This window comes from Sorghum bicolor, chromosome 9, assembly GCF_000003195.3.
Source record: "Sorghum bicolor cultivar BTx623 chromosome 9, Sorghum_bicolor_NCBIv3, whole genome shotgun sequence".
In the NCBI taxonomy this organism is placed as follows: domain Eukaryota; kingdom Viridiplantae; phylum Streptophyta; class Magnoliopsida; order Poales; family Poaceae; genus Sorghum; species Sorghum bicolor.
This window is the reverse complement of record NC_012878.2, coordinates 55,790,436-55,814,989: the sequence shown is the minus strand read 5'-3', so window position 1 is coordinate 55,814,989 and position 24,554 is coordinate 55,790,436. Positions and strand designations below refer to the sequence as shown.

Here is a 24,554-nt window from a genome sequence, read left to right as displayed (position 1 = left end):
ACGTACGCGACGACGGCGACGGCATCGGCGCGGCGGACCGTGCCTGCCCTACCCGTCCGGCGGAGTTACCGAGTTGGCTGGCTCTCGCTGGTCTCGTCCGACCAAACGTGTTTGCTAGCTGCACCGTCCGGGATGCCTGCCGGGATGGCGGATCATCATACGTAGCAAATGATAAGAGCAGTTGCTGTTGTTGAACTCAACAAATCCAGTCCGAGGACAAACGAGCGTGCGCTCACTGCTCACCCACCCGGTGAACCGTACAAGACGCCTTGGCACGTAGCACAGGCGCGGACAAATCTTAGCCCAGCCAAAACCCCCGCACAGGTTTCTCAGATCGGTTTGCCGCTATCTTGTCCGTTCGCCATGCCCGTGACGCGGCGCCAAAACCATACCCAACCGGGGAAAACGGAATGATACTTTTTGCCTCCTTGTTGCACCATGTTGGAAACGCAAATATGCTGTCAAGGGAAACCGTAAAAAAAACGCACGCGTCGTGCGCGTACACACACACACGCTGACACGCACGCACGCCTGGATCGAGCAGCGCGCGCACGCACGCACGCAGCACCGTCTCGCAGCTGACAAAGGAGCGCAGCACGCACGCAGAGCCAGCAGCTCGACTCGCGCTCGATGTTTCCAAACGCGAGCGAGGACAAAGCGGCGGCATAGTGGAGACAGACGGGGCTTGGCCCGTGGCGGCCTGGGAACCATCAACGCCTTGTCTCGTGCGCGCTCACCTGCGGACAAACCCTGCCACCGGCAACGGCTGTACGTGTATATAAGGGGCGCGCCGCACCGGCGGGTTCTGGCGTCTCACCGCGTCGCGGCAGCAGCAGCAGATTTTGAGCTCGTTCGTTCGTTCGGTGCTGCATTGCTGGAAGGTGCTGCATTGGAAGCTGCCGTGCGTGGCGTGGTTGAGCAGGGAGAGGGACGAGGAGAGTGCGGAGTGGCGGCAGGGGATTGATCGATGGAGAGCAGTGGAATGATGATGGTGAAGAGCGAGATCGAGAGCTGCGGCTACCCGGGGCCGTCGTCGTCGACGGCACCTGCGGCAGGCGTGGTCATCGGCGGCAGCGCGACGACGGAACGCGGCGAGGGGGGGCACCATCATCATCATCATCAGGTGGTGGTGAGGAGGAGGAGGAGGGAGCCGCCTCTGCTCGCACCAATCGCCGGCGGCGGCATTGGCAAGCCGCTGCCCAGCATCACCGTCAAGAGGAGCTCCAGGTTCCGTGGAGTCAGCAGGTAGCTAGCTCATCTACCTCACATTCACACAACAAACTAGCACGAGTTCCATCGAGCTTGCAAAGTTGCAAGTTCGGACATGGACAGCATGCATGCATGTATTTCTTTCTTTCTTGGTGATAAGAAAAAGCCTGTGGCTAACCTGCAAGAGTTTGTTGCAGGCATCGATGGACAGGTCGTTTTGAGGCACATCTGTGGGACAAGAACTCGTGGAATCCGACGCAGCGGAAGAAGGGCAAACAGGGTAGGTGTTCTCCATCTGGAACATCTATCAGGGATTCCTTTCAGTTTCATGAACAAAACATAATAAAATGAAATCAAAACAGCAGATGATCTGATCAAATGCTGGATATATATAGGAGTACTTATGGTTGCTTGATCATCACGAACAGTCTATCTGGGAGCTTACGATGAGGAGGAGGCTGCTGCCAGAGCCTACGACCTTGCTGCTCTCAAGTACTGGGGGCCCACCACCTACACGAACTTCCCGGTATAGCCTTGGAACGTCTTCTTCACTGTCCTGCTGTAAAGCAAAGATTCAATCTGCAACTACCAGTAAACCACTGGACTAGTGAAGTTTGGCATTACCGTATATATGACAGTGCTAGTGACCTGGTTGAGTATGTGTCTCAGGTCATGGACTACGAGAAGGAGCTCAAGATAATGGAGAACCTCACAAAGGAAGAGTACCTTGCATCACTGAGGAGGTGCATATTGCCCTGGAATAAAAAAAATCATTTTTCAGAGGATCCTTTTAGAGGACTGAAATAATCATTACAGTTCAAATTCTGAAATAAGTTTACCTTACCACAGGAAGAGCAGTGGTTTTTCAAGAGGAGTGTCCAAGTACAGAGGCGTTGCCAGGTATATTTCTGACAGCAAAAACAAAATGATTCAATGTCACCATAAATTCATAGCCCCAAAGTTTCATCAGACAATGCACAAATGTTCCATTCAGACATCATCAGAACGGGAGGTGGGAGGCAAGAATTGGGCGCGTTTTTGGGAACAAGTACCTTTACCTAGGAACTTACAGTAAGCACAATCTTTACCTTGGTCTCTAACAAAAACAAAGAACACAACTTTCTCATCCAAACATCATCATCATCATCATCATCATCACTGACAGTAGATTACAAAAAATAAACCTGCTCCGATCCAGGCACTCAAGAAGAAGCCGCCCGCGCATACGACATCGCGGCGATAGAGTACAAAGGCGTGAACGCGGTGACCAACTTCGACCTGAGGTCCTACATCACATGGCTGAAACCCAGCGGTGCTCCGGCCGCCTTCAACCCGGAGGCGGCGCTCCTGATGCAGGCAGCTCCGGCCGAGCAGCTCCTCCACCCGGCAGAGACGGCCCAGATGCTCCCACGAGTCGGCAACCCGTTCCTGCTGGACCACGGCGCCGCGCCGCCGGGCAGTAGCGGCGGCGGCGGGCAGGACGCCTCCATGTCGTCCATGGTGTCTCCCGGTGCCGGCGGCGGCATGAGGAGGAGAGGCTCCTCCACCGCGCTCAGCCTGCTGCTCAAGTCGTCCATGTTCAGGCAGCTGGTCGAGAAGAACTCCGACGCCGAGGAGGGCGTCAGGGACAGGGAAGATGCCGCCGCCGCCGCCGCTGCTGCGCATCCAGCTGGACCAGGAGACGCCTATGAGTACCACAACTTCTTCCAGGGAGAAGCGCCTCCGGACATGTGCGATCTCTTCTCGTCAGGCGGCGGTGGCGACCACGCGCGGAATGCTGGGTTCCATGGAGAGATCGCCGCGTGCTACGATGATGGCGAGGGGTTGGATGGCTGGAATGGGTTTGGCAACATGTCATCTCTGCAATAGTTGCTGTTTATATGTAATAAACATTTTCAAAGGGATCTGTCTACACCCCACCCAAGTATTTTAGAGCCTTTCCATCACTCGATTTTTTTCTCTCAAAATCAAATTAACAAAAATAAGATTATCAAATTAAGCAGATATTTTCTATGGATTGCAGATGAAAAGATGTACATACGGATACAAAATTAGGCATACATACAAATTAAAGAAAAACAAATGAACAGAACAAAGAATTTTCAAATAGTTATACACTTACACCAATTCTATCCAGAAGTTACACCAAAATAATCACTGTAACTTTAATATAAATATACTGTAAATTCAATATAAATTTATAATAACTATAATTCAGATGTGGGAAAGAAAGTTTTGCATGCAAAGGAAAAACGTAGGTGAGAGGAAGAGATTGATTTGCATGCAGGAGTTTTAGATAGAAAGAGATACTGAATGATTCACGGAGACACTTGCTTTGGAGCGCATGGTCTCGTAGGTACTAGTGTGTGGTCTCGTATACGTACTCTTATACAGACAGAGCTCGGTGGAGATAAGAGGACAGAGCAATCGGACGGCCGAAAAAGATCGAGTGACAAGAGCCGGAGAATTGCTCGAGTGACATATAGAATTAGCGTTTTCAAAATTCCAACTGTACGTTTCCCTTTCACACGCACGCGGACACCTGATCGGCAACAGTTTTGCTATATGTCAACCGGTTGACTTAGAAACATCTCTCAACCGTTTTTTTCTTCCGTCGGATGGCGTCCGATCCGTTTCCTTCGAGGGAGCCGCGTAGGCGGCCTGCTCGCCTAGACTGCGTCTGCGTGTCCAGCGCCGAGCGTGTATGTGGAGCAAAGGAGGAGTGCTCGTGTGGGGGGCTCGCTGGTTGGCCAAGAGTGGAGCAGAGGCCGGCACTGTTTCCTTTTGCCTGGGGACGTGTGTGCGTGGGCGTCAACCGTCTGGCCGGCCATTCACTATCCTGCGGCAGTCCTTTCTGTGAGATCCGTGCAAGGCAACCACGTTTTTTATCCACCTAGTGCTGCTGCAGAATGGTGATGGCAGCTGTGCACCTGTTGCACTCAGCACAAGATGGAAAATGCGATGGACGGCTGCCGATAAGGTATGGCCGGCCAGGTGGTTGTGGTTATGTATTTTCGACCCGCGCGGGCGCCGCCGCTTCCGGTTGCAGCAGTTTTGTTTGAATTTTTTTATTTTAAATTTTACGATGAGTTTGCGAATGATTTAACATATTTCTCAGGTGTCTGGAATACATAGAAATAGAAACAATTTGAAAATATTTTTAAACATAGAAATAGAGAGTGTAATTATTCAATCCGATTGCATGAAGGTCGTTCAGACAATGAAAGGAGGATTCACGGTAAATTCGGCAGCAGCTTTATATGATGAGTGTAATATAATTTGGAGTGGTTGCAGGATATCATGATCGAGCATTGTAAGAGACACAAATCAAGTAGCACATAATTTAGGTAAAAGAGCGATGCAACTAAAGGAAAACTTACTTAGGACAATGAGTCCTCTTATCCTCGATCGTGTAGCAAATGATATAACTACCATTAATGATAAAGAATAAAGGATGCCTCGATCTTGTAGCAAATAATATAACTACCATTAATGAATAAAGAATAAAGGCTGCCAAGTTGTTTTCAAAAAGAAAGACGGTGAATAAAGTCTGTAGATTGTTTTTAAAAAAATAATAAAATGGTGTAAATATAGCTATAAGACAATATAAGTGCATAAAAAAATTCAGCTGATAGAAAGGGTGCCGAATCACAAGACTCAAACAGGAAAGACATGGCAAAAAGTATTGTTTGGCTGATTTGTTGTGAGAGAAAAATACTGCTGAATGACTAACAGATTCAGCTGATAAGCTCAAACGAGCAAGACATCGGAAGTAGATTGGGAACGGCATTAAGATCGATCATCAATCCATGCAGGTAGAAGTTCAGCAACACATACATGAGACGATTGTGGTTTGTATGAATATAAAAAAACGATCAATCAAATAGTTGAAATCTGGGAAATGCTGGTGACTGGTGAGCCATACTGAACATTCTCCAAATTCAAGGGGTGACCAAACAACATCACCCAATAGTAGACAAATTGCATAGTTTTTCCACCAAGAGCCCGTGAATGGCAAAAATAGTCAGAAGCACAACGTAAATTGTAACAGAAACCTCTCAGGTAGTTTAGGGGACGGTAACAAGCAACAAATTGGGTTTGCGGGATCAGCACCAAAGTTGACAAGTTCAGTTTGCTGGACTCCAGCTGCTGATAATAAAAAAAATAAACCTAACATCCCAAAAGCAGAAGCTGGTGACCCTCAGGCCTCAGGGCTTGAGGACCAGGGAGAGCCCAACCTTGGAGCTCTTCTCAATTGCCTTGGTGTCCACCTCCGCGGAGATGGTGACCAATGACTTGGGCCTCCACTCATGTTGGATCAGTGCGCTTGCCATGCCGTAGTTGTTGAAGCGCGCCTTCACAGTGGTCAGGGGGTCCAGGGCATGCTGCGTCCCAAAGGTGATGGTGTTCCCGTTGGTTGAGAAGCTGTGGCTCAGCTCTCCTCCAACAGCTGTGGTTGGACTCACCAAGTGGTAGTAGGAAGCGGCAATGTTGTCTCCTTTGTGGTTCCTGAAATGCAAAATCATCTTAGTGTCGTAACCAAAATTATTTATGTTGGTGGACAGTAGAAGCAGAAACAAGGTATGCTCTTTGACACACACAATTTTTCTACTTTATAGATTCCCTAGAGATATCATTGGTGCTAAGGGCAAATGGATCCCTAGGACACAAATAACAGCTACAAACAGATCATGTTAAGCATCAGAACAAACTACTTACAGAGTCGCTGCAGCAACAAAGTCAGAAGTAGTGTAGCTCAGTCCAGCATTGTATTTGGTTAAGTCCCCAGATGACGTATCATATGCAGCATCAGCGCCAACAGCAATAGTTTTAGTTCCAAATACACCAGAAAGGTTAACAACAGGGTTTGCATTTAGGCCGACACTTGCAGCAACACCAGCATGGTGGTGCAAGTACTGGAGTTCAGCCTAAAACCACAAAAGAGAAACGAGATTGAATTGGAGTCTGAATTCAGTAAAGAAGTTGCTTGATCTAGAAAAGAAGGGAATATATACCTTTGCAGATTTCTGGTACGGGAAAGGAATGCATAAAATTCCCTTCAGGCCTGGTGTGCCCAGCTCGTGAACTGTGATTGTAGTTATCAACTGGTGAAAAGGAAAACTACGTATTATTTTACAAGAAAACAGTGCAGCTGTTACGGGAAGATTGAAATTAGTGAATGGTGTGGTAATAACAGACATGTCCACTTACATTTGATTCTGAAGTTGCTTTCACATCCACAGTCACATTGTTGTGCTTCAGCTGGCTCTGGATTTCATTGAAGATAGCTTCATCTTTCCTCGTGCTTGCAGCAGTAATGGCCTACCACAGCATAAGTAACCATAATTAACACCGCTTTGTGGGGAAAATATCAGTACAAAAATCACTATCCAAAAGAATTAGATTGACAAAAAACATCACAACGAAGACATAGATCTATATGAATTAGTACATAAATGCAGTTGCAGACTTGCAGCATGACAACTGACGTGCACAACTACCTGAAGCACCCACCAGTATATGTAAGATGAAATAATTAACAGTTATCTGACACCAAGCATACCCTAGTAAGGTGGCATATATAAGAAACTGGAGAGTGGACATGAAACCGAATAGCTGGTCTATAGCTCATTCAAAGACATAGGAGTAGTTAGAAAGGCAATCCACAATGTGTTCAAGTTCCCTAATAAACAGCATTAAGTGAATCAAACAAGTCAATGGCCAATGGACATGTCAGCTCAAGTCCCCTAATAAACAGCAGTAAGTAAATCAGGCAAGTCGATGGCCAAAGGACATGTCACAGCTCAAGTGAATTGCCACCCCCACAGGGCATAGGCCCACATACATAAGCTAATTTGAGGATTGTCCAGCCAAATTTTCATGCCCACATGCATCATAAGATTGCAACCACACCACAATATCTTGTTCTAAAAGTTGTACTATATGTTACCAATCTTGTTCTAAAAGTTGTACTTTACGTTACCACATATAGAATTGCCCTCTACATGCACAACAGGCCCACTGAGTCATAAGGAATCCACAACAAATTCATTGAAGCAGCAGAAGAAATCTAATTAAAGCAAGCATTGGAAAGCAGAAGTAGCTTCCAAACTGCCACAACAGCTGCCATATCTACTGCATCACTAGCACACATACTGAACCACTGGTAAGCATTGCACTTGCATGGACTAAATGTACATAAAAAGATCCGCCAAGAGTACCAGTGGCTAACACCCTCAATATTAATATATTGTTCGCTTGAGCTTATCAGCCAAATCTGCAAGCCATTCAGCAGTGTTTTTCTCTCACAACAAATCAGCTAACAGTACTTTCTACCATGGCATTCTCTCCATCCAAATCTCAGGTTACTCAAGTCAATCCGCTCTAAATCTAAAGCCAGAACAACCGGACAATGCAATACATCGCCTCCCCGACCACATCACGCCTAATACTTAAGCAAATATCCACACAGAAACAAGCGAAAAAAAAATAACTTCAGCATCTATATCAAACGCAGTACACAGTCTGCCCAAGTTCCCAACTACACCTACAGACAAGCAAATCTTGCCTTGACAACTAAATTTGAGCCACGACAAAGTCCTTTGTGATCTAAACTCCACCGCCACCAAGGAAAGCCCACCTACTAGCAGCATGCCAAATCGAGACAAAAAAAAAGTAACAAGGCGATATCACAAAAACAAGCACGGTAGAGTGGAAACTCACAGCTCCGTTGGCGGCGTAGGTGGTGAGCGTGAACTTCTGGTCCGTGTGGTAGTCCTTGTACAGGAGATCTGCGGACGCACGAGGGGGGAAAAAAAGCACCGCAACAACAACCAAACAATATTAGCAACCCACGAGCTGAAACAATTTAAGCGCAAATGACAGAAGCGGAAAGCCCCAAATCTAAGAGGACGAACCTCTAGCCTTCTTCCCGATCTCGGAGTAGAGCCCGGGACCCGCGGCGGCCATGGCTGGCGGAGGCGGAGGCGGCACCGGCGGCGAGGAGAGGGGAAGGGGAATTTTGGGCTGGGAGGCGGCGAAACGGGGTGGAAGAGGGCCGAGCCGACGGAGGCCCGCCGCTATTTATTAGAGGGAGGAGCTGTGCGTTGCTGACGTTTTCTTGAAGAGAAAGAAGCAGCTAGAAATATTTCTCTCATCCCCGGCAGGCTGCTTGTGTTGGTACGCGTCCTCTTCTCTGACGACCCGCCGCCTCCCGTTCTTTTTCTTGTCTTGAGCAAAAAGATGGTGCTCCCGTTTTTTTTTTTTCTTGTTATACAGGTTTATCGGATTCCAGAAAAAAAAAAGAATTGAAGGAAGGACTTAGGTCCCGTTTGGATGCTTTTGAGTACTATGGGTGTGTTTGGTTGCAGCTTAGGTGTGGTCAATACTCAATTGGGCCAGAAAATGTGTATTTGGTTGCTTGTTTTGAGCTTAGAGTATGGCTAGGAAGACTAGCCGTATCACATTGGCCTAGCCAGCCTTGAAAGGCCAAATCGGGCTTCCCAACTCGGCCTGGCTCTAGCCAGCCGCCTCTTGGTCGTTCTTGTCACTGCCCCCACACGAGCCCCCCCCCCCCACCCGCACCACGACGACCGTACCAACCATGGAGATCTTCACCTTCGTCGCGACGACCGCCTCCTCTCCGCCCGCCAGGCCGGTGTCGGCCGCGGCGTGCTTCCGCGGGCGCCCCCCCCCCCAGCCCAGGAGAAGGACCGGCACGCACAGACCAGCGAGTCGACCCAGCTACTGCTGCGGAGCACCGGTCCCTGAGCGCGACACACACGCACGCCATCGCAAGCTCCATCGGCACGCCATCGCGAGGAAGATGTGACTGTACACAAACCAAGCCAACCAACCAAACACCAATTTATCCCTAGTCAGGCTCCGTAGCACATTCAACCAAACAAACAGATCTTGGCTTACTAGAGACACGCTTGGACTAGCCTGCCTTAGTTTAGCTAGCCAGGCTCATACAAAAAATGAACCAAACACACCCTATATACTCCAACGAACAGCTTAGCTGCAGCAAATCGAAATATCGCAGGTCCAACTAAAAGCTTTAGCTCCAATAAATTCAAACAAACATCACAGCTAATAGTCCAATTAATAACTCAAAATAAACTATTTAGCTATATTAGCTGGTTCTTACTAGCTAAGTACAGTAACGATCGGCTAATAGCCCTACAAGTAAAAAGCATTAGCTGATTTTATTCAGTTAGCAGCTAATAAATAGCGGTTTGTGCCATGTAAATTCAGCACCGCTGAAAAAGATCCAAATTTATTTTTTGTGCATGGACAAAGGTTACTCATGACGTAGAAGCATTTACTAACCATGAAAACATTATGGCCGTGCTTGTTGGTCGCCAGATGGAAGTTGTACATGGTATATTCGGATGAGAGAATGCATGATGAGTAAAACCGCATTTTAGAAAAACGAGTATTTGGTGAGTTTGCATGAGTGGGGGCAAAAAAATTTTGAGATGTTGTTTGGTTACACGTACATAAGCGGATTAGATGCAATATGTGTGGACCTAACACCATATTCATGTATCCACTGGGTCTAGCGGGCAAAGCTCAATTTAATGTATGAGTAAATATATATCGCTTTAGTTTATCAGCCGAATCTGCCAACCATTCAATATTTTTTTCTCTTACAACAAATCATCCAACAATATTTTCGATCATGGTTTATCAGCCAAACGGACAAAGCGTATAGCACCTGCACGTGCAAAAACATAAATGGATGCAGGTTGCTATAATGGAAGGAAATAAGGCCCTGATTGGTTAGCGTTGGTAAAGTTTAACTCTTATCACATTGGGAAGGAGCCTTAGGGCGTGTTTGGTTGAAGGTATTAAAGTTTAATAGGTACTGTAGTATTTTCGTTTTATTTGGCAATTAATGTCCAATCATGGACTAATTAGGCTCAAAAGATTCATCTCGCAAATTATTCTCTAGCTATGTTTTTAGTTTCATAAATAATATATATTTAGTACTTTATGCTCGGATCCAACTACCATAGGCTGTGGCGTGGAGGATCAATTAGGGTGAGGGTTTGTTTAGGGCATGCTTAGCTTCCCAAAGAATCCAAACTGTAAAATGCTAACTACTTTGGAATGATGAAATAAAAAAATATCAAAATTTGTAGGGTTATGTTTAGTTCTATCCAAAATGTAAAATTTATTGCCTTCATTATGGCCTTTTGAGGCTTTTTTGGGTTCTTTGTTCTCTTGAGGCCAAAATCCAAAATAGAGAATAACCACCTTTTTGCAAAAAAAAAAAGTAAGGTGTTTCTTTCATTATGCAAAATGATGAACCAAAACCTAAAGTTTTTTAAGATAAAAAAGGAACTAAACGCCCCCTTAGTTCCCCATGGAATGTAAAATGCAAAATGTCAAACTATTTTGGAACGATGAAATATAAAATACTAAAATTGTCAGGGTTATGTTTAATTTTATTTAACATGCAGAATTTATTGCCCTTATTATGGCATCTCGAGGCTCTTTGAGTTTTTTTTGTCTCTTGAGGCCAAATCCAAAATAGAGAAGGATAATCTTTTTATCGAAATTTTTTGCATGTTGTTTAGTTTCATTGTATAAAATGATGAATCAAAACCCAGATTCTTTTGGATGGAAGGAGAATTAAACACCACCCTAAATATCAATATCAAAAGGTGGAGTAGGAAAACGGGGGGGGGGGGAGGGGGGCTTATAAAGAGTGAGGGTCTGTTTGGAATGGAGTATTTTTATAGGAAAAGTAGAGGAAACGAAAATATAGGAAAGTTTCCTGAGCATAGCGTTTGGATCAAAGGATTGTCGTGTTCCTTTCCTATCGGATACTGTTGCAGGCTTCTCATTTCAAAGGAAAACTAAAATCCAATCCGAACTTATGTTTTCTCTTCCTTCACGAAGTACGAGACAACAACGCTGCTTTAAACATTGGCTACCTTATGCACGTCATTGTCCAACTATCTGCTGCTATGCAGCCTGCACTGATTAATTAAGTACTAAAGCTTGTATTATTATTTCTATAATCTATTTGATTCTACCGTTCCCAATTCTTACGTTCCAAACACCTCCATCCATATTTTTCTGTGTTTTTCCATTCCCCTGTTCTCCCATAGCACCTTTTATCTCATTCCTATGTTTTTTCCCTTTCCTCTATTTTGCTATCCTTTGTTCCAAACAGGCCCTGAAAGGATGAACCGGTCCGTGCGGCTTTTTGCCTGCACTGGGCCGGGCTGTCAAATCGTGGAAGTTTGTTTTTGGGCCAGTGGCAACGACCTCTGCCTGCAACCGCACAGCAGTACAATGGAACCGCACAGCTGTGTAAGTCTAGTGAGGGTAAATTGTTTTTCTCCCGATACAGCCTTTACAGGGGTAAAGTCAATTTAACCTCACTCAACTATTGCGTAAACTTGATTACCTCATATATTTAGAAAATTAGGTTTTCATAAACTCCTCCAACCATTGAAATTGTCTGATTTACCTTCCTCAGCTGTATTGAGACTTTGAGAGTGGTTTTGACTGACATGACGTCACGATACAACACCAAATCAGCCACAAGACAGATAAACCGGACTTTCATGATAGATAAACCGGATTTTCATGGATGTTTACGGAACCGGACTTTCACCACAGTTTAAGGTCAACTAGACTTTCATTCCAGCTAGAGTGGTTTCAAATGCCAGAGGAAGGGGGGGAGGGAGGAGCAAGGCAAGGCTGCAGGAGCAAAGCTTGCTAGACCAGGACAGCAAAACGCATTGACAGCAGGATCACATTGCATTAGCATTGTGGTCAGGTCGCTGACATCAACACACCATCCAGCAAGCCCAGCGGACACTCTAGGAACACAGACATCATTCCAGCGCCACTGCACCTCCAAATGGCGTCAATGTGGAGCAAATCTCTTCATTGTTCCACATTGGCGTTAGCTCGGCAATGTCATTAACTGTGTCATTACACAAAACAAACGAGCATTACAAATATTGAACCTGAAGCACAGAATACTATCCAAACAGAAACATCTCGCCCTCCACCACTCTACTGGCAACATGATTATGGGATCTCATTGTTGACTAACCCGTTTCATCAGGTCTATCATTTAGTAATAATAATAACAAGTACAAAAATGCATTCCTGCCACCAAATTGGACACGTATGCCAAACATCACAGATTGCACCCAACTCATCGACGTCCAACCAAATGCCACAACCACCAAAATTACAGCACTTGAGCAGCAGTGTTCAACTTCTCCGCGATGGTGATTTGTGTCCTTGTGATGCTTGACAGGTATACCAGCGCAAGGTTATCCTGTGGGGTCAGTAATCATTAACTCATCAGCAAGCAAAGCAAGGTGGCCGTCCTACACTACCTACACAGACATCAAGAGGCGCAAGTAATTTACCTGAATCTTGTCATTGAAAAGCTTATCGAAAGCAGCTGGGGACAACTTTGGCATTGAAGCAACAGAATCAGAGATGAACCTTCCAATTCTGTTATCAGGTGCCACGCGTCCTTCCTACAATGTCATAGAGAGATAATTGACACCTGCATCCAAATAAATCAAAATAAAATAGGACACAGTTGCATGAGAGATTCTTACCACAACATCATCGACATATTTGTAGATCTCATCAATAAGAATGTAAAGCTTCTCCATTGAGGACTCCATTCCTTCCAGATCATTGGGGAGCTTCTCTACCATGGTAGATTTCAGGATCTCGACTGTAACAGAAGCTCAAAACTATGATGGAAGTTCCAAATGTTCTGCTACTAAAATTGAGACTGTAGCAGCGACAATATGGTTCTGACAAACAGTAACTATATATGAGAAATAAAATACGCCAATGGAAACACAAACATTATTACGATCAAACTACAGCCACGACAATTCATGAGTTCAACAAAGTAATTGAAAGACCAACTAATATAAGTGTAAAATGAAATTTTCCCCAACCAGCAGGTAAACATTTGCTAGTCACTGGTAATTAAATCAATACATTTAAGAACATAAACGAATTTAACATTGCAAGTACTGGAAGGCTACAGCTAGCAGAGTTTATGGGTTCATTCAATATTTCAATGTACTAAGTTCATTCTTCTATGTCATTTACATATTGTTTGAAGTGTTTCGGTTCCAACAAACCAAAACAATCATTCATATATAATATATAATACACAATGAATTAGCAATCAGGAAAGTGACACATACATCCAGCCTTTTCTGCCTCAATCATCCTTAGATCCAGAGGGATTTCCTGAAATTGCGCAGCGAGGTGCCTATCTCCAAGGGACAGGTTGGATGAGATGTAGGCTTTGATGGAAGCCTCCCCCCTTGTGAAGCCAGTGTCGACTGTAAGATGGATGGGGTTTTGTACTTCCCTTGAATAGAACTCATGGATGAGCGTACTTCCCCCAGAAACACCAAATCCAGTTGAGAACCTACAAACAGACAGTAGATAGGCAACAAAAAGGTTTGAACAATTTAGTAAGGATACTTGGTAAATTAATTCCAGACTTTTCAAAGTGACTTTTCTAGTGTTTGGAAATGCGCTTTCTAAGTTAACAAACCAAGTAACCAACAGACAATATAGCTCTGAGCCCATCAATTATTCTGAAGCACAAACACGGAACTAATTACACTAGATCTATTCTGTCCACAATGCAATAAAAAGGAAAATAGCTGTAGCTGCTAGCAACAAGATGTGTGGTGTATTTGGTTAAAAAAATGACTGCATCCACTAAAACTAATTCAGCTTAAAAACAAAAATACTATGCATTGGGGATTCAGCTATTGCATATAAATGAAGTTTGCAAAAAATTGCCCAATTCCGCGCTATGGATGTACTACAATTGTGAGACCCGGGGATGGTTGCTCACCAGCCGACGATGACTTCCTTGGGGTTCACCTTCTGGTGCGAGGCGTACATGTTATGGTGGTAGTCGATGTCGATGGCGACCTGCATCACCCCCAGCATCAGCAAAGTAAGCCAATGCGAACGAACGAACGAGTGGAATCAATCAGTGAGTTGGTTGGAGATGTGATCTGAACCGACCTGGTCGGCCGACTCGCTGTGGGGGACAACGTAGGAGTTGCGGACGTGGACGGTGCCGTCGGGGAGGAGGGAGCCGAGGAGTGTGCCGATGACGCGGTCCGCCTGGTCCGGGCGCCGCACGTAGCTGTCGCAGACGTTGAAGAGCACCACCGCCTCCACCCGCGCCGATGACGGCGGCGAGGACGCCGAGGACGGAGAAGGGAAGAGGAGAGCTGAGGACGTCGCCATGGCCGAGTCGGAGAGGCTTGGGCGCGGCGGCGGCGGCGGCGACCACGAAGAGAGAAGGGGCCAAGGGTGTAGCGGGCTAGGGTTTCCTTTCTTTCCTCCTAGTCCTCGTCTCCTCTCTTGTTCTTCTTGTCTCGTCGCCGAGGAAAAGGCTGGGCCTTAGAGAACTTAACTTAGTGACGGGCCGGCCCATATAACTTGTGTCAGGCCCACTAAGGCTGTGGCCAAGCAGGGCATCCGGCCCGTCTGGGGAGGGATACGCGACGCGAGACGGGTGGGGGGCGTCCAGATCCAGCAGCCTCACCATCACCACCCGCACCACAGACGAGCACCCGCGACGACTGACAAGGCGAGGCGAGCAGTCGGCGGCGATGGGCGGCGGCGGCGCACATGGCGGCACCACCTACAAGGGCTACACAATCCCGCACAACAAGCGCTGGCACACCGTCGCCGGCAAGGGCCTCTGCGCCGTGATGTGGTACGCATGCGCGCCCCCTTGCTCCCCCTTTCCGTCGCACCACTTCGATCCGTCCATTTCCTCCGAATCCGGTAGCTTCCCTCCGATTCAAGGCTGCCTGCCTGGACACCTCCCTGCCTTCTACAAATTGAACGCCATGGCGCGTGGGATTCGCCCTCGTCTGTGGGCTTCCGCACGGGTAGATCAGGAAATGCTGGGAATAGTTCTTTTTTAATGGATTATTGTTCCTCATAAATTGTGCGATTGGTTTGGGGTTAGAGTTAGACGCCGCCATTCTGTTTGTGCGCAACGTCGCAAACTACAGGCGCAACCTGCATAGCGAAAATCCGATTTGGGGATGTGGAAATAGAGCTGGCTCGCTGCCGTTCACCTTATCCCATTTCGGTAGGACTGTCCACTGGCTGATGCATCCGCTGCAACCGTGCACACCTCAACCATTGCGAGATTAGGAAGGCCGAATCGGACTTTCTTCATGCTTCATGCTCTTGGGTAAATCTGATGGGAACTTCTAACATCCTTTGATGGCTTTATGTCCCTGTTCTAGTTACAACATGTGTGGCAACAACCTTCAATTCTTGTTTCATCTTCACATCAAATGAGTTCATTGGGTTCATTTCATCGTTTTCGCAACCCTAGCCAGTTGAGCAAACCATATTCCCAGGTTTGGGACTGTCTACATTACGGAAATTTGATCTCTGAGTGTCTCGGCAGTTAGTAACTTTGAAAAGGCTGCTGTGGCTTAACGACTGATATTTTATCTTGACCATTTTTTGCGTCTTCATTGACCCGAGTTATGAGAAACCATAGTAAGCTCTGAAGTTTTCGTTAACATAGTAACTGTCCAATCATGCTCTAGAAATCATCTGTTGAGCCCCTCTCCCTTTCTGTGAGATATGGGTCATTTGGACAGTCACTATTGTTGAGCTCCTTTTACTGTGTGAACATAGATGCATTAAACAAAAAACTTTAAGCTGCCTTTCGTTTCAAGATGGACCTCAGTCATTGCTGCAGCTGTGCATACCGTAACCATCATTGCGACATTACTTTTCATGCTTGACTAGCTTGAGGCTCTTTGGTAATTTCATAGGAACTTTCTAACGCCTTCGATGTCTTTATCTCCCTGTTCTACTTACAACATGTTTGGGAACGACCTTCAACTCTCGTTTCATCTTCACATCAGACGAGTTTGATTCAAGTCGTTTTGTTCCTTTTGCAACCCCCTAGCCATTTGAACAAAACATATTACCAGGTTTGGGACTATGTCTACCGCATGAAATATTGATCTCTGAGCATGTGAGCTGTTAGCTTTGAAAAGGAGTTTGCAGTTGATGTTTATATTGACCACTTTTGCATCTTCGTTGACCCGGTTTTGAGAAACCAAATAGAAAAAAAAAACTAAGATTTTTTTTAACATGAAAAGTTGGAAACTACCTCATCAAGCACTGTTTTCACAAAGCATGGTCTGCAGAAATGCATGTTGCATGATATTAAAGTCTCTAGTGGGCTGCAGGTCATTTGGACAGTTAATAACTCTTGTTGAGCTTCTAACCTGATCATGTGAGAATAGATGCATTAACCTGATTAGAAAAAGTTAAGCTAACATGTTTTTCAAGCTGGAGCTCAGGATTTTTAATGATATTTCTTCTGAAATTCTAAGTGTGTCGAGGACAATTAGTTATTTCAGATATGTTTAAGCTTCAGAGTTTGGAACTACAGTTGTGATTGTGGCATGTTTAACCAATTGTGCTGCCTGCAGGTTCTGGGTCTTCTACAGGGCTAAGCAGGACGGTGCCACGCTCTTGGTAATATTCTGTTTACCAACCCTGACCCTACACTTAATCTTGGTTTACTTGAATACAAGTTAAATAAGTGAAATGGTTTCAGGGTTTGCGTCATCCTTGGGATGGGCATGATGACCACTCTCATGGTCATGGACATGGGCATGAGGTAGTACCATCTGATCCTGTCAATTTGCAATCTTTTTTTCATGTTACATTTGATGGATTTTATATCTTCCCATTAGTTTTTCTAGTTTATTTTTCATGTATTATACTTCTGAGAGTTTCCTAAGTCCTAACACGATAGGAAGAAATTATGCCTGGTGACCAAAATATCTGTTTCCGCATGCAAGTCTCAGTTTGTGGCTGGTGGTGAGAAAGACATATGTTTCACGTTATGAGTGTTGCATGATCATTTTAATGTATTGTAGTGTGGTGTTTTAATTGGTAAGTCTATCACATCATGAATTATAGTGTGCTTTGCTTCGGGATACCAAATAGTTGATATTTTGTCTTGGCAACTACTTGATGATTTGATGAACTAGTTGATCAATCTTAGCTTGTTCTTGGTTGTGTGAACATACTTGTTTTTCCTTTTGTTTGCATTGGGGGCGTGTGACTGATAATTCCCAGATATTGACAATTGTCTTTATTTGCTGTGTTTGCTGATACTGTGCATACGGATTTATACTTTCTAGCAGTAAACAGGTGTATACTGGCAATTAATCCAAAACTGCAGGAAACAAAGAATCATTTCTTTACATTGATCCACTATACTATTACGGTCTTATTTAAAGTCCTTTCGCTCAATGGGGACTCATGGATTTCTTATTATTTCATGTAGGCATCGTCATCGTCGTCTTCACATTAACTTCCCTACTCGTGGCTGACGGTGATTCAGTGCTTGGCATGTTCCAACAACTAAAGATTGAGTTAATAAATTCTACCATCCTGCATGGGACTCATGTTGTTCGCAACTTGTTTAGCACAAACTGGTTTTGTTACGATTGTGCTTATGTATTTGATCTGCAGCTTCAGTTCATATGTTGTGGAAAAGAATCTTGTGTATGTTGATGTTCCTTGTGATCAATGCATTGCTCTGCTTCGAATCACCCTTCAGAAAATATATACTATCATCAGAAACCACACGTATGCTGTTGCTTTCGGCTGGTGCGTATATTCCTTTGCTTCAGGCATGGCGTCGTACGTGAAGCTACCGGTAAATATTGTTCGTAAATATTGTTCGCTGGTATAAAAAGTCATAGCTGAAAATATTGTTCGCTGATTTATTACGAGAGAAAAATATTTTTGGCTGGTAGAAAAAATATGGCTTCATAGGTCGACCTCTTTTGGGCCTAACCTTCAGGACAGTCACAATAAAAAAAATGTAGCTTGTGAAATTGCAAGCCCTGGTTCATCGATCTTACATCATCCATGGGACGATCAAGCTCACCATTAGTTGGACTAAAAATTAGCTCAAATCTGCTAAGGTTGGCAAACTACGTGAAGACTCGGTTGAAAAATTAGATCATCTATCACGCCTTTTGTTTTAATACACTATAGCTAATTTTAGGTATAGCTCTTACATCAAACAGGCCAGGTAGCCTAAACTTGTTAAATCATCAGGAACACAAATGGGGGAAGGTGCTGTTCTAAGAACCATGCATATGTAATACTCCCTCTGTTCCAAATTAAAAGTTGTTTCGGGCTCCATTCCAAATTATAAGTTGTTTTGGATCCATTCCAAATTATAAATCGTTTTGGCAATGTGTTTGATCCCGAGTGTTACTTGAAACAACAGCTGGGCCAGCCTTCACTGTGTATAGTGCAGTCCAAACTTTCAAGGGACGGCTCTCGATCGGTTGCCATGCATTTTTTTTTTTACAGCCCTGCTTTTCATTATCATTCGGCCAGAGCCTCGGATACAATTTGATCAGACACGCATGCCAGAGTTACATGCCACGTCTCCGAGCGATGCGACGCCATGCATTTGAATTTTGAAGCAACCCGAGGCTTCTACTTTGATAGATCACATGATACATGGATCCTTTTTGCAAGCCAGCGTTGCATTGCATGACACCCAGATCAAGAAATTTGGAAAAGAATACTACTGCTTCAAGCACAATAATCATGAATGGCACACAACCATCAGTCAAAACGCAGCCCAGATTGCCCAAACAGGACTAAGATTGTTCAACTCAATCCATACAGGTTCTCGTTCTCTCTAACATCAGCAGCTCTCAACAAGGAGGGGAAAAGTCTTGGGATCTGGGAACCAAAGCAAACAGGGAAAACACTTCAGCTATACATCACAAAAGGCATGACCGAAAACCCTATAAATAAGTTGACTCCCAGCAGATTCATCACAACAAAGCTGGTTCGTTCATTCATCGCCGCGGATGATGATGAAAACATCTTTTTTACATCACAAGCAAAACAATCCGAGCAAACTGCAGACGCCATCCATCCACCAAAACAGTTGCACTAATCAAATGGAGGATTTGTGGTTTCATTCGCCATCTCAACGTCTCCACTCAGCTTTCAGTGGTCTCTCTGCAGATATTAATATAGAGAAGACAGAAATTACTTCGGGTCAAGGTACACATGGGGAATTTCTACTTGATAATTTTTTTCTTAGGAGCACTGTATTTTCTATGGGACAGAATATAAAATAAGTATGCATTTCAAGATAATAATAAGAAAAGAAAAGGTGAGCTTTGAAATATATGTTCAAGCTACAATGCAAGGAACACGCAGTCTCATTTGTCTAGGTTATTTAAATAGATAATTTTACAGCCCAACTATTTGGAATAGGATAAACATCGGCAAACCAATGTGAAAAATAATAATGTTAGTACAAAACAACAAAATGACCTCTTCTTCCATTAGCTTCCCAACTATCATGTCTTAAGACCTGATGTTAACAGTTCAGGCAGTATTTGTTTAGGTTCAAAGCTTAAAAACAAGATCAAGTGCATATTATGACAATGCATGCGGTAGACATACAAATGTAATAAGTTCTACATACCGCTTGCATCTCTTGATGACAGCATAGCCTTGTCGCCTTTTGCTCCATCCTTGCCACCAGCAAGGGTTGGCCTTTGTGTACGTGGAGAATGTGAAATCATCTTACCATTGTTAGAGGATGGAAGGGAGTGACGACGAGTGAACCCGTTTTTCTCTGCTGAATCAGAGCTAAGTCTTGGTGAACTACTCCCCCGCAGTTTTGCCTTTGCAGATTGTGTAGCAGCCATGTAGCTTGGCAAAGCTGGAGAATTTTTGGAGCCATTTTCTGGATATTCAGGCTTAGTTGAGAATGAAGACCTCCGCTTGCTGCCTTTCAGGCTCTCAGTAGAAGGATGTTCTTCTTTGGATCTCTCTTCCACATCATTCACCAAAGCATTTTCTTCATTGTTAATGTCCTGCAGTGGCATAATTTCAGCCACTGGAGCAACAACGGATGGTGGCTCATCAACTTTTTCTTCATTTGTGATTGTGACTGGATCTGAAGCATCTTCCACGTCAGGCTGGATATCAGGTACCAGAATATCTATCTTTGAATTGTCCGATAGATTAACATTCCGAGGATCTTGATTCTCAGGATGAATTGGAACTTGCTTTGCACTTCTTAGTGGTCTCTCACATTGGACCTCTTGAGGGTCAGGAATCTCAGTTGTTGGATTAGGTGTCTTTGAGGTTTCAGCCATGGAATTAGTAACCTTCCTAAGGCTACGTTTAACCTTCTCAAGTTCTGTTAACTGGCCATCAGGAACCGACTCAGCAGGAGTACTACTTAATTTCCTTGGATTCCGTCTTGTCTTCTCAATTTCAATGGTGGTGTTTGTTTGAGAAGCTTCAGATGGCACTGCAGAGCTCTTCCGTGCATTACGCTTTAATTTCGCTGACTCTGTTTCCATTGCATAACTGGCCTTCCTTGTATGTGGCTTAGCATCAGCACCAACCCTCTTTGGTTGGGAAATGGGCTTCCAGACATGACTTATCGTCCACCTCTCTAACCAATTGAAGGCTGAATTAGGGTCCATTTCATCATACTGGAAGTGAAGAGCCTCAACCACAATTGGTGAAGATAGAAGCTACATCACAGAAAAAGATAATTGAGTTAGCATAAAACGCCTCAAAGTAGTTAGTATTTCTGATTCGTACATTCATATGCCCCTCTAAAACTGTATTTTGATTTTTGAGATTACCTTGCGAGCAAATGCATTTGAAGACAACTTCTCCTTCCAGGAACCAGGTTTAGCACCCTGCATGAAGGTACATACCATATAATCACCATTTTTGGGTCTCACCTTAATAAGTACGAAAGTGAGCATCACATGGGCAAATCATGCAATTTTGAAGGAGGGGGGGAGGAAAAGAAAAGAGACCATAAAAGATGAAGGATCCTGCACAAGATCATCTTTTCCTATGTAATAGTATCCTTGCTTTTGAGTTCAATAATCAAGGTAGAATAAAAATCATGCAGATATACAGACATCTCTGTTTGCCATTTGCATTTCCCCATGTTTTAAATAGCGAGCTAAGGCCAAGGTGTTTAGCGTTTTATAAACCATAATTAGCGTACTTTAGCGGCAAAATTGTGCATGAACGCAAATAGCGGCACAATTGTTTTCAAGCTATTTCGGGTTATAGCAGCAAAAATAGCGGGCTATTTTTCCATGGGCATTTCCACATTGGTACATAGGAATAGCAATAGATTAACATTGATCAGATCCAAAGTGACCACAAAGTGTGATTAAGTCAGTACAAAATGCTGTTTTAAATTTGATACAAAGCAGTAATGAATATTAGGAAAAGCAGTGGAGCAAACAAAATTCCAAGACATGCTGCATAAGGCATGTATGGAGCACAAGAACATTCCCAATGAAGCATGTAAAATTAGCAATTCAATAATACTAGGAAAAACCTAGTATATACAACTTTGTTATTTACTAAAGGTACAAAATCTGTACATAATAGCTTATAGGCATTTTGGCATCCAGAAGGGAGCTAGTTAATTAAATGTCACTCCAACGCTTCTTTGTCGGTTCCACACTAATATGCACAACAATATAACCCATGTAATCATCAGCATTGGAAATGGTCCAATGGAAGAACCTTCTATAAGAAAATAATGAATTTTGGCATATTGTTCATTTTGTACTTGCTATCCATTAACCAAATATCCATAAAAATTTCTCAAATACCACTTGAAGGAGAATATTGGCAAGTACCCATGTCACCATAATTAGTTTGACAGACCTCAATAGGAACCTATACAATCGCTCAGAATGTACTATTCAGGTGTTAACATGGCTTTTATCAGAATAAAGCACACTGAAACAGATGGGAGTTGTCTCTATTCAATTAGATCACAAAAATTATAAAAGGGACATGATCATGATAAATATATTAGGTATAGTGTAGAAAATATATTGTAAGAAAATTACCCCAAACTTCTCTAGGGAAAGCTCCCTAGTTGCTTGAATGAAAGCTTGAGAAAGTCTAACGTTCCTTCCACGGACCAGGGCTTGAAACTTCACAATCAACCATGTTGCACGGAGAGTTGAAACAGCTTGCCTCCTTACAAGATGTCCCCGAATCAGCGCCTGTAGTCTTATGATCCCTTTGAGGGCACGGAATGCTCTGCGTGCCTGGACCAATACCACGACACAATTAGCACCATGGTAAGCCAGGTATCTATGACAATGGTATTTACGAATTGCTTCATCACAACAATGAAGCAGGGGTACAGTTCTGCGGATATTCAGCATTAAAAATGAACAAAAACAGACAAAAGGCTCAAAGGTATTCAGATTTGCCTTATCATTTTTATATGAACGACTCTTAAGAGACTTGGAGCAGTGCTAGATAACATTGGAACATGGCACAGCCAGATAGCATAAGTAGTTAAGGTAGATGAACCAGATAATTTGAAGAAAAAAACAAATATTACCAGATAACCACGGAAGGCAGCTTGTGCCTTCACTGCCGCTTGCTCTTCCCTCACCCTATCAGCATCATTGGACGAATCAGACCCCACAGCGCCCTGCTTCTCTAAGTCTTGACAGACATCAGTCACTGGCACTTCTTCTTGCACGCTGGAATTCTCAGCCTTGGCCACCTCCCGCGCGGTCTCATCGTTGTGGGCGCTAACAAGCACAGGCTCCGAGATCACCGGAGAGCTCTCGGAGAAAGCGGGTTCCTTCCCGGCAGCAGCATACCCTTTGTTACTCGCACCCTTCTGCACATGGCAAAAAAACGCATCAGTTGCTAGAACAGATCTCAACACCTTAGCTGGACTTGAGGCACACTCAGAAAATCGACGTCGCAACAGCATTCTGAAACTATGGAGGAAGAAGAAGAAGAACGCACCGATAAATCCTTGGCCTTGGCGGAGCCGGACCTCGACGACGACTTCTTCCCGAAAAGCACGGACTTGATCCACTTCGCCGGAGACTTCCCCATTGGAGCCTAATCCGCCGCAAACCGGACCGGAGGGGTTCAGAGCCTGCAGCAGAACCGCGCATCAGTGCACAGATCTACTCCACGGCCACAATTCCATCCACAGGAAACGCCGGAAGCAGGCAAAGCCCAGATTCTTACTACACCCACCCCCCCAACGAAAGCAACCCTTGCGGAGGGCTAAAATAGAATCACACAATAAAAAAAAAGCGACGCTTTGAAGGAGCGCGCGGCGAACGCCGACAAATGAATGCAGCACGAAGAAACCCGAATCCACGCTGCAACACACCCAAACCGCCGCGTGGGCGCACGAACCAGCGCTCCCTACGCCCCCAAACGGCACAGATCTAGACGGCGGCGGCCACGCGAAGGATGCGCGCCCGGATCTACGGCAGTGTCGCTCACCTGAGGGTGGTAGTAGGCGGCGGCGCAAAACCCTAGCTCCCCTCTCTCTCTCTCCTCCCTCCTGCGCCCGCCGCCTACACAACCATTCTCGAGAGGAGAGAGAGAGAGAGAGAGAGAGAGAGAGAGCGGAAGTGTGAGAACTGGGAAGAGGCTCGTACTACTGCACAGCACAGGCAGCGCCGAGAAGGCGAGAGGAGCGAGAGAGAAGAAAAAGAAATCAGCTGCGCGGAAAAGAAAAAGAAAACAATAACAAAAAAAAGAGCCACTGGAGTGTGTGACTGTGACGACTGACGAGCTAGTGTGCGGGCCCCACTGTGCAACGGAACCGCTTCGCTTCGTCCTGGTGGGACGGGACGGGTTCGGTGAGACCGACTTCTGGGCCCCACGTCCGCACGCCGCCGGGCTTGTTACGGGGGGATGACTCGTGGGCCCCGTAGCAGTGGGTCGATGGTTGATTTACTGCTACGTTTCCGACGGGGAGAAAAAGCCGAAAAGGTGACTGGGGATATTTCTCCGTAAAAATCTGGGCCCGCGTGTCAGTGAAAGGAGATATTTCGACGGTTCACGACCAGCAGCGGGGCTTTGGACCGGTCCTCGGGGCGAGGCGGGACATATTGTCAGTGTCCGTTTCCATCTCCTGTGGGGCTGCGGCCACGTACCGTTGCCTGCGTGCGGGGCTACCCGAACTGGCCCAATTTTTTACAATTTGGCCCTTTTTTTGAAAAAAGTTCACAATTGGACTTCTGGAAAACTTAAATGCAGAAATGGACCCAGGGGGTCGGCGCCATGCATCATGGCGCCGAGGTTTCACGTCTCGGCGCCATGGATCACGGCGCCGAGGTCCTGGACTGCCTTCTCACGTGGATCTGACGTGGCAGGGAGCTCGGCGCCACAGATCACGGCGCCGAGCTCGGCGCCACAGATCACGGCGCCGAGCT

The 24,554-nt window shown here is 45.1% G+C and overlaps 5 protein-coding genes and 1 long non-coding RNA gene across 6 annotated transcripts; 2 read left to right on the top strand and 4 right to left on the bottom strand.

Annotated features, from left to right (window-relative positions):
• On the top strand, positions 850-3,146 carry LOC8061065 (AP2-like ethylene-responsive transcription factor PLT1). Its single transcript, XM_002441399.2, has 7 exons — positions 850-1,245; positions 1,407-1,489; positions 1,638-1,735; positions 1,879-1,952; positions 2,059-2,109; positions 2,204-2,280; positions 2,408-3,146. The coding sequence occupies exons 1-7, from the start codon at positions 968-970 to the stop codon at positions 3,076-3,078; spliced, it is 1,332 nt and encodes a 443-aa protein (XP_002441444.1). The 5' UTR covers positions 850-967; the 3' UTR covers positions 3,079-3,146.
• LOC110430177 lies at positions 1,643-2,505 on the bottom strand. Its single transcript, XR_002447481.1, has 3 exons — positions 2,049-2,505; positions 1,834-1,964; positions 1,643-1,768 (listed from the first exon to the last, which is right to left on the bottom strand). It is a non-coding gene; the product is annotated as an uncharacterized LOC110430177 (long non-coding RNA).
• Positions 5,118-8,365, bottom strand: LOC8061064 (mitochondrial outer membrane protein porin 2). Its single transcript, XM_002440099.2, has 6 exons — positions 8,127-8,365; positions 7,933-8,000; positions 6,421-6,531; positions 6,225-6,314; positions 5,929-6,137; positions 5,118-5,718 (listed from the first exon to the last, which is right to left on the bottom strand). Exons 1-6 carry the CDS (start codon positions 8,176-8,178, stop codon positions 5,418-5,420), a joined length of 831 nt encoding a protein of 276 aa, XP_002440144.1. The 5' UTR covers positions 8,179-8,365; the 3' UTR covers positions 5,118-5,417.
• On the bottom strand, positions 12,069-14,627 carry LOC8061063 (eukaryotic translation initiation factor 3 subunit F). The gene is made up of 6 exons (XM_021447426.1): positions 14,266-14,627; positions 14,090-14,169; positions 13,422-13,651; positions 12,813-12,934; positions 12,615-12,728; positions 12,069-12,520 (listed from the first exon to the last, which is right to left on the bottom strand). Exons 1-6 carry the CDS (start codon positions 14,491-14,493, stop codon positions 12,431-12,433), a joined length of 864 nt encoding a protein of 287 aa, XP_021303101.1. The 5' UTR covers positions 14,494-14,627; the 3' UTR covers positions 12,069-12,430.
• On the top strand, positions 14,754-17,858 carry LOC110430208 (NADH dehydrogenase [ubiquinone] 1 beta subcomplex subunit 2). Its single transcript, XM_021447428.1, has 4 exons — positions 14,754-14,968; positions 16,725-16,770; positions 16,853-16,915; positions 17,591-17,858. The coding sequence occupies exons 1-4, from the start codon at positions 14,862-14,864 to the stop codon at positions 17,615-17,617; spliced, it is 243 nt and encodes an 80-aa protein (XP_021303103.1). The 5' UTR covers positions 14,754-14,861; the 3' UTR covers positions 17,618-17,858.
• LOC110430207 (protein IQ-DOMAIN 31-like) lies at positions 18,840-23,867 on the bottom strand. The gene is made up of 7 exons (XM_021447425.1): positions 23,617-23,867; positions 23,122-23,257; positions 22,703-22,990; positions 22,197-22,400; positions 20,955-21,011; positions 19,775-20,840; positions 18,840-19,299 (listed from the first exon to the last, which is right to left on the bottom strand). Exons 2-7 carry the CDS (start codon positions 23,212-23,214, stop codon positions 19,268-19,270), a joined length of 1,740 nt encoding a protein of 579 aa, XP_021303100.1. The 5' UTR covers positions 23,215-23,257; positions 23,617-23,867; the 3' UTR covers positions 18,840-19,267.

Bases quoted from the DNA above. Each gene is read 5' to 3' on its own strand.
- LOC8061063 (XM_021447426.1), bottom strand. From the start codon at position 14,493: ATGGCGACGTCCTCAGCTCTCCTCTTCCCTTCTCCGTCCTCGGCGTCC. The intron at 13,652-14,089 runs GTGAGCAACCAT...GTCTGTTTGTAG, and splicing joins AAGGAAGTCATCGTCGGCTG to GTTCTCAACTGGATTTGGTG. The intron at 12,935-13,421 runs GTATGTGTCACT...CTTCTGTTACAG, and splicing joins TGAGGCAGAAAAGGCTGGAT to TCGAGATCCTGAAATCTACC.
- LOC110430208 (XM_021447428.1), top strand. From the start codon at position 14,862: ATGGGCGGCGGCGGCGCACATGGCGGCACCACCTACAAGGGCTACACA. The intron at 14,969-16,724 runs GTACGCATGCGC...TGCTGCCTGCAG, and splicing joins GGCCTCTGCGCCGTGATGTG to GTTCTGGGTCTTCTACAGGG. The intron at 16,916-17,590 runs GTAGTACCATCT...TATTTCATGTAG, and splicing joins GTCATGGACATGGGCATGAG to GCATCGTCATCGTCGTCTTC.
- LOC8061065 (XM_002441399.2), top strand. From the start codon at position 968: ATGGAGAGCAGTGGAATGATGATGGTGAAGAGCGAGATCGAGAGCTGC. The intron at 1,490-1,637 runs GTAGGTGTTCTC...CATCACGAACAG, and splicing joins GCGGAAGAAGGGCAAACAGG to TCTATCTGGGAGCTTACGAT. The intron at 2,110-2,203 runs GTATATTTCTGA...TGTTCCATTCAG, and splicing joins AAGTACAGAGGCGTTGCCAG to ACATCATCAGAACGGGAGGT.
- LOC8061064 (XM_002440099.2), bottom strand. From the start codon at position 8,178: ATGGCCGCCGCGGGTCCCGGGCTCTACTCCGAGATCGGGAAGAAGGCT. The intron at 8,001-8,126 runs GTTCGTCCTCTT...GTGCGTCCGCAG, and splicing joins GATCGGGAAGAAGGCTAGAG to ATCTCCTGTACAAGGACTAC. The intron at 6,532-7,932 runs GTGAGTTTCCAC...ATGCTGTGGTAG, and splicing joins CCTACGCCGCCAACGGAGCT to GCCATTACTGCTGCAAGCAC.
- LOC110430207 (XM_021447425.1), bottom strand. From the start codon at position 23,214: ATGGGGAAGTCTCCGGCGAAGTGGATCAAGTCCGTGCTTTTCGGGAAG. The intron at 22,401-22,702 runs GTAATATTTGTT...GTATTGGTCCAG, and splicing joins CTGCCTTCCGTGGTTATCTG to GCACGCAGAGCATTCCGTGC. The intron at 19,300-19,774 runs GTATGTAGAACT...TAATATCTGCAG, and splicing joins GTCATCAAGAGATGCAAGCG to AGAGACCACTGAAAGCTGAG.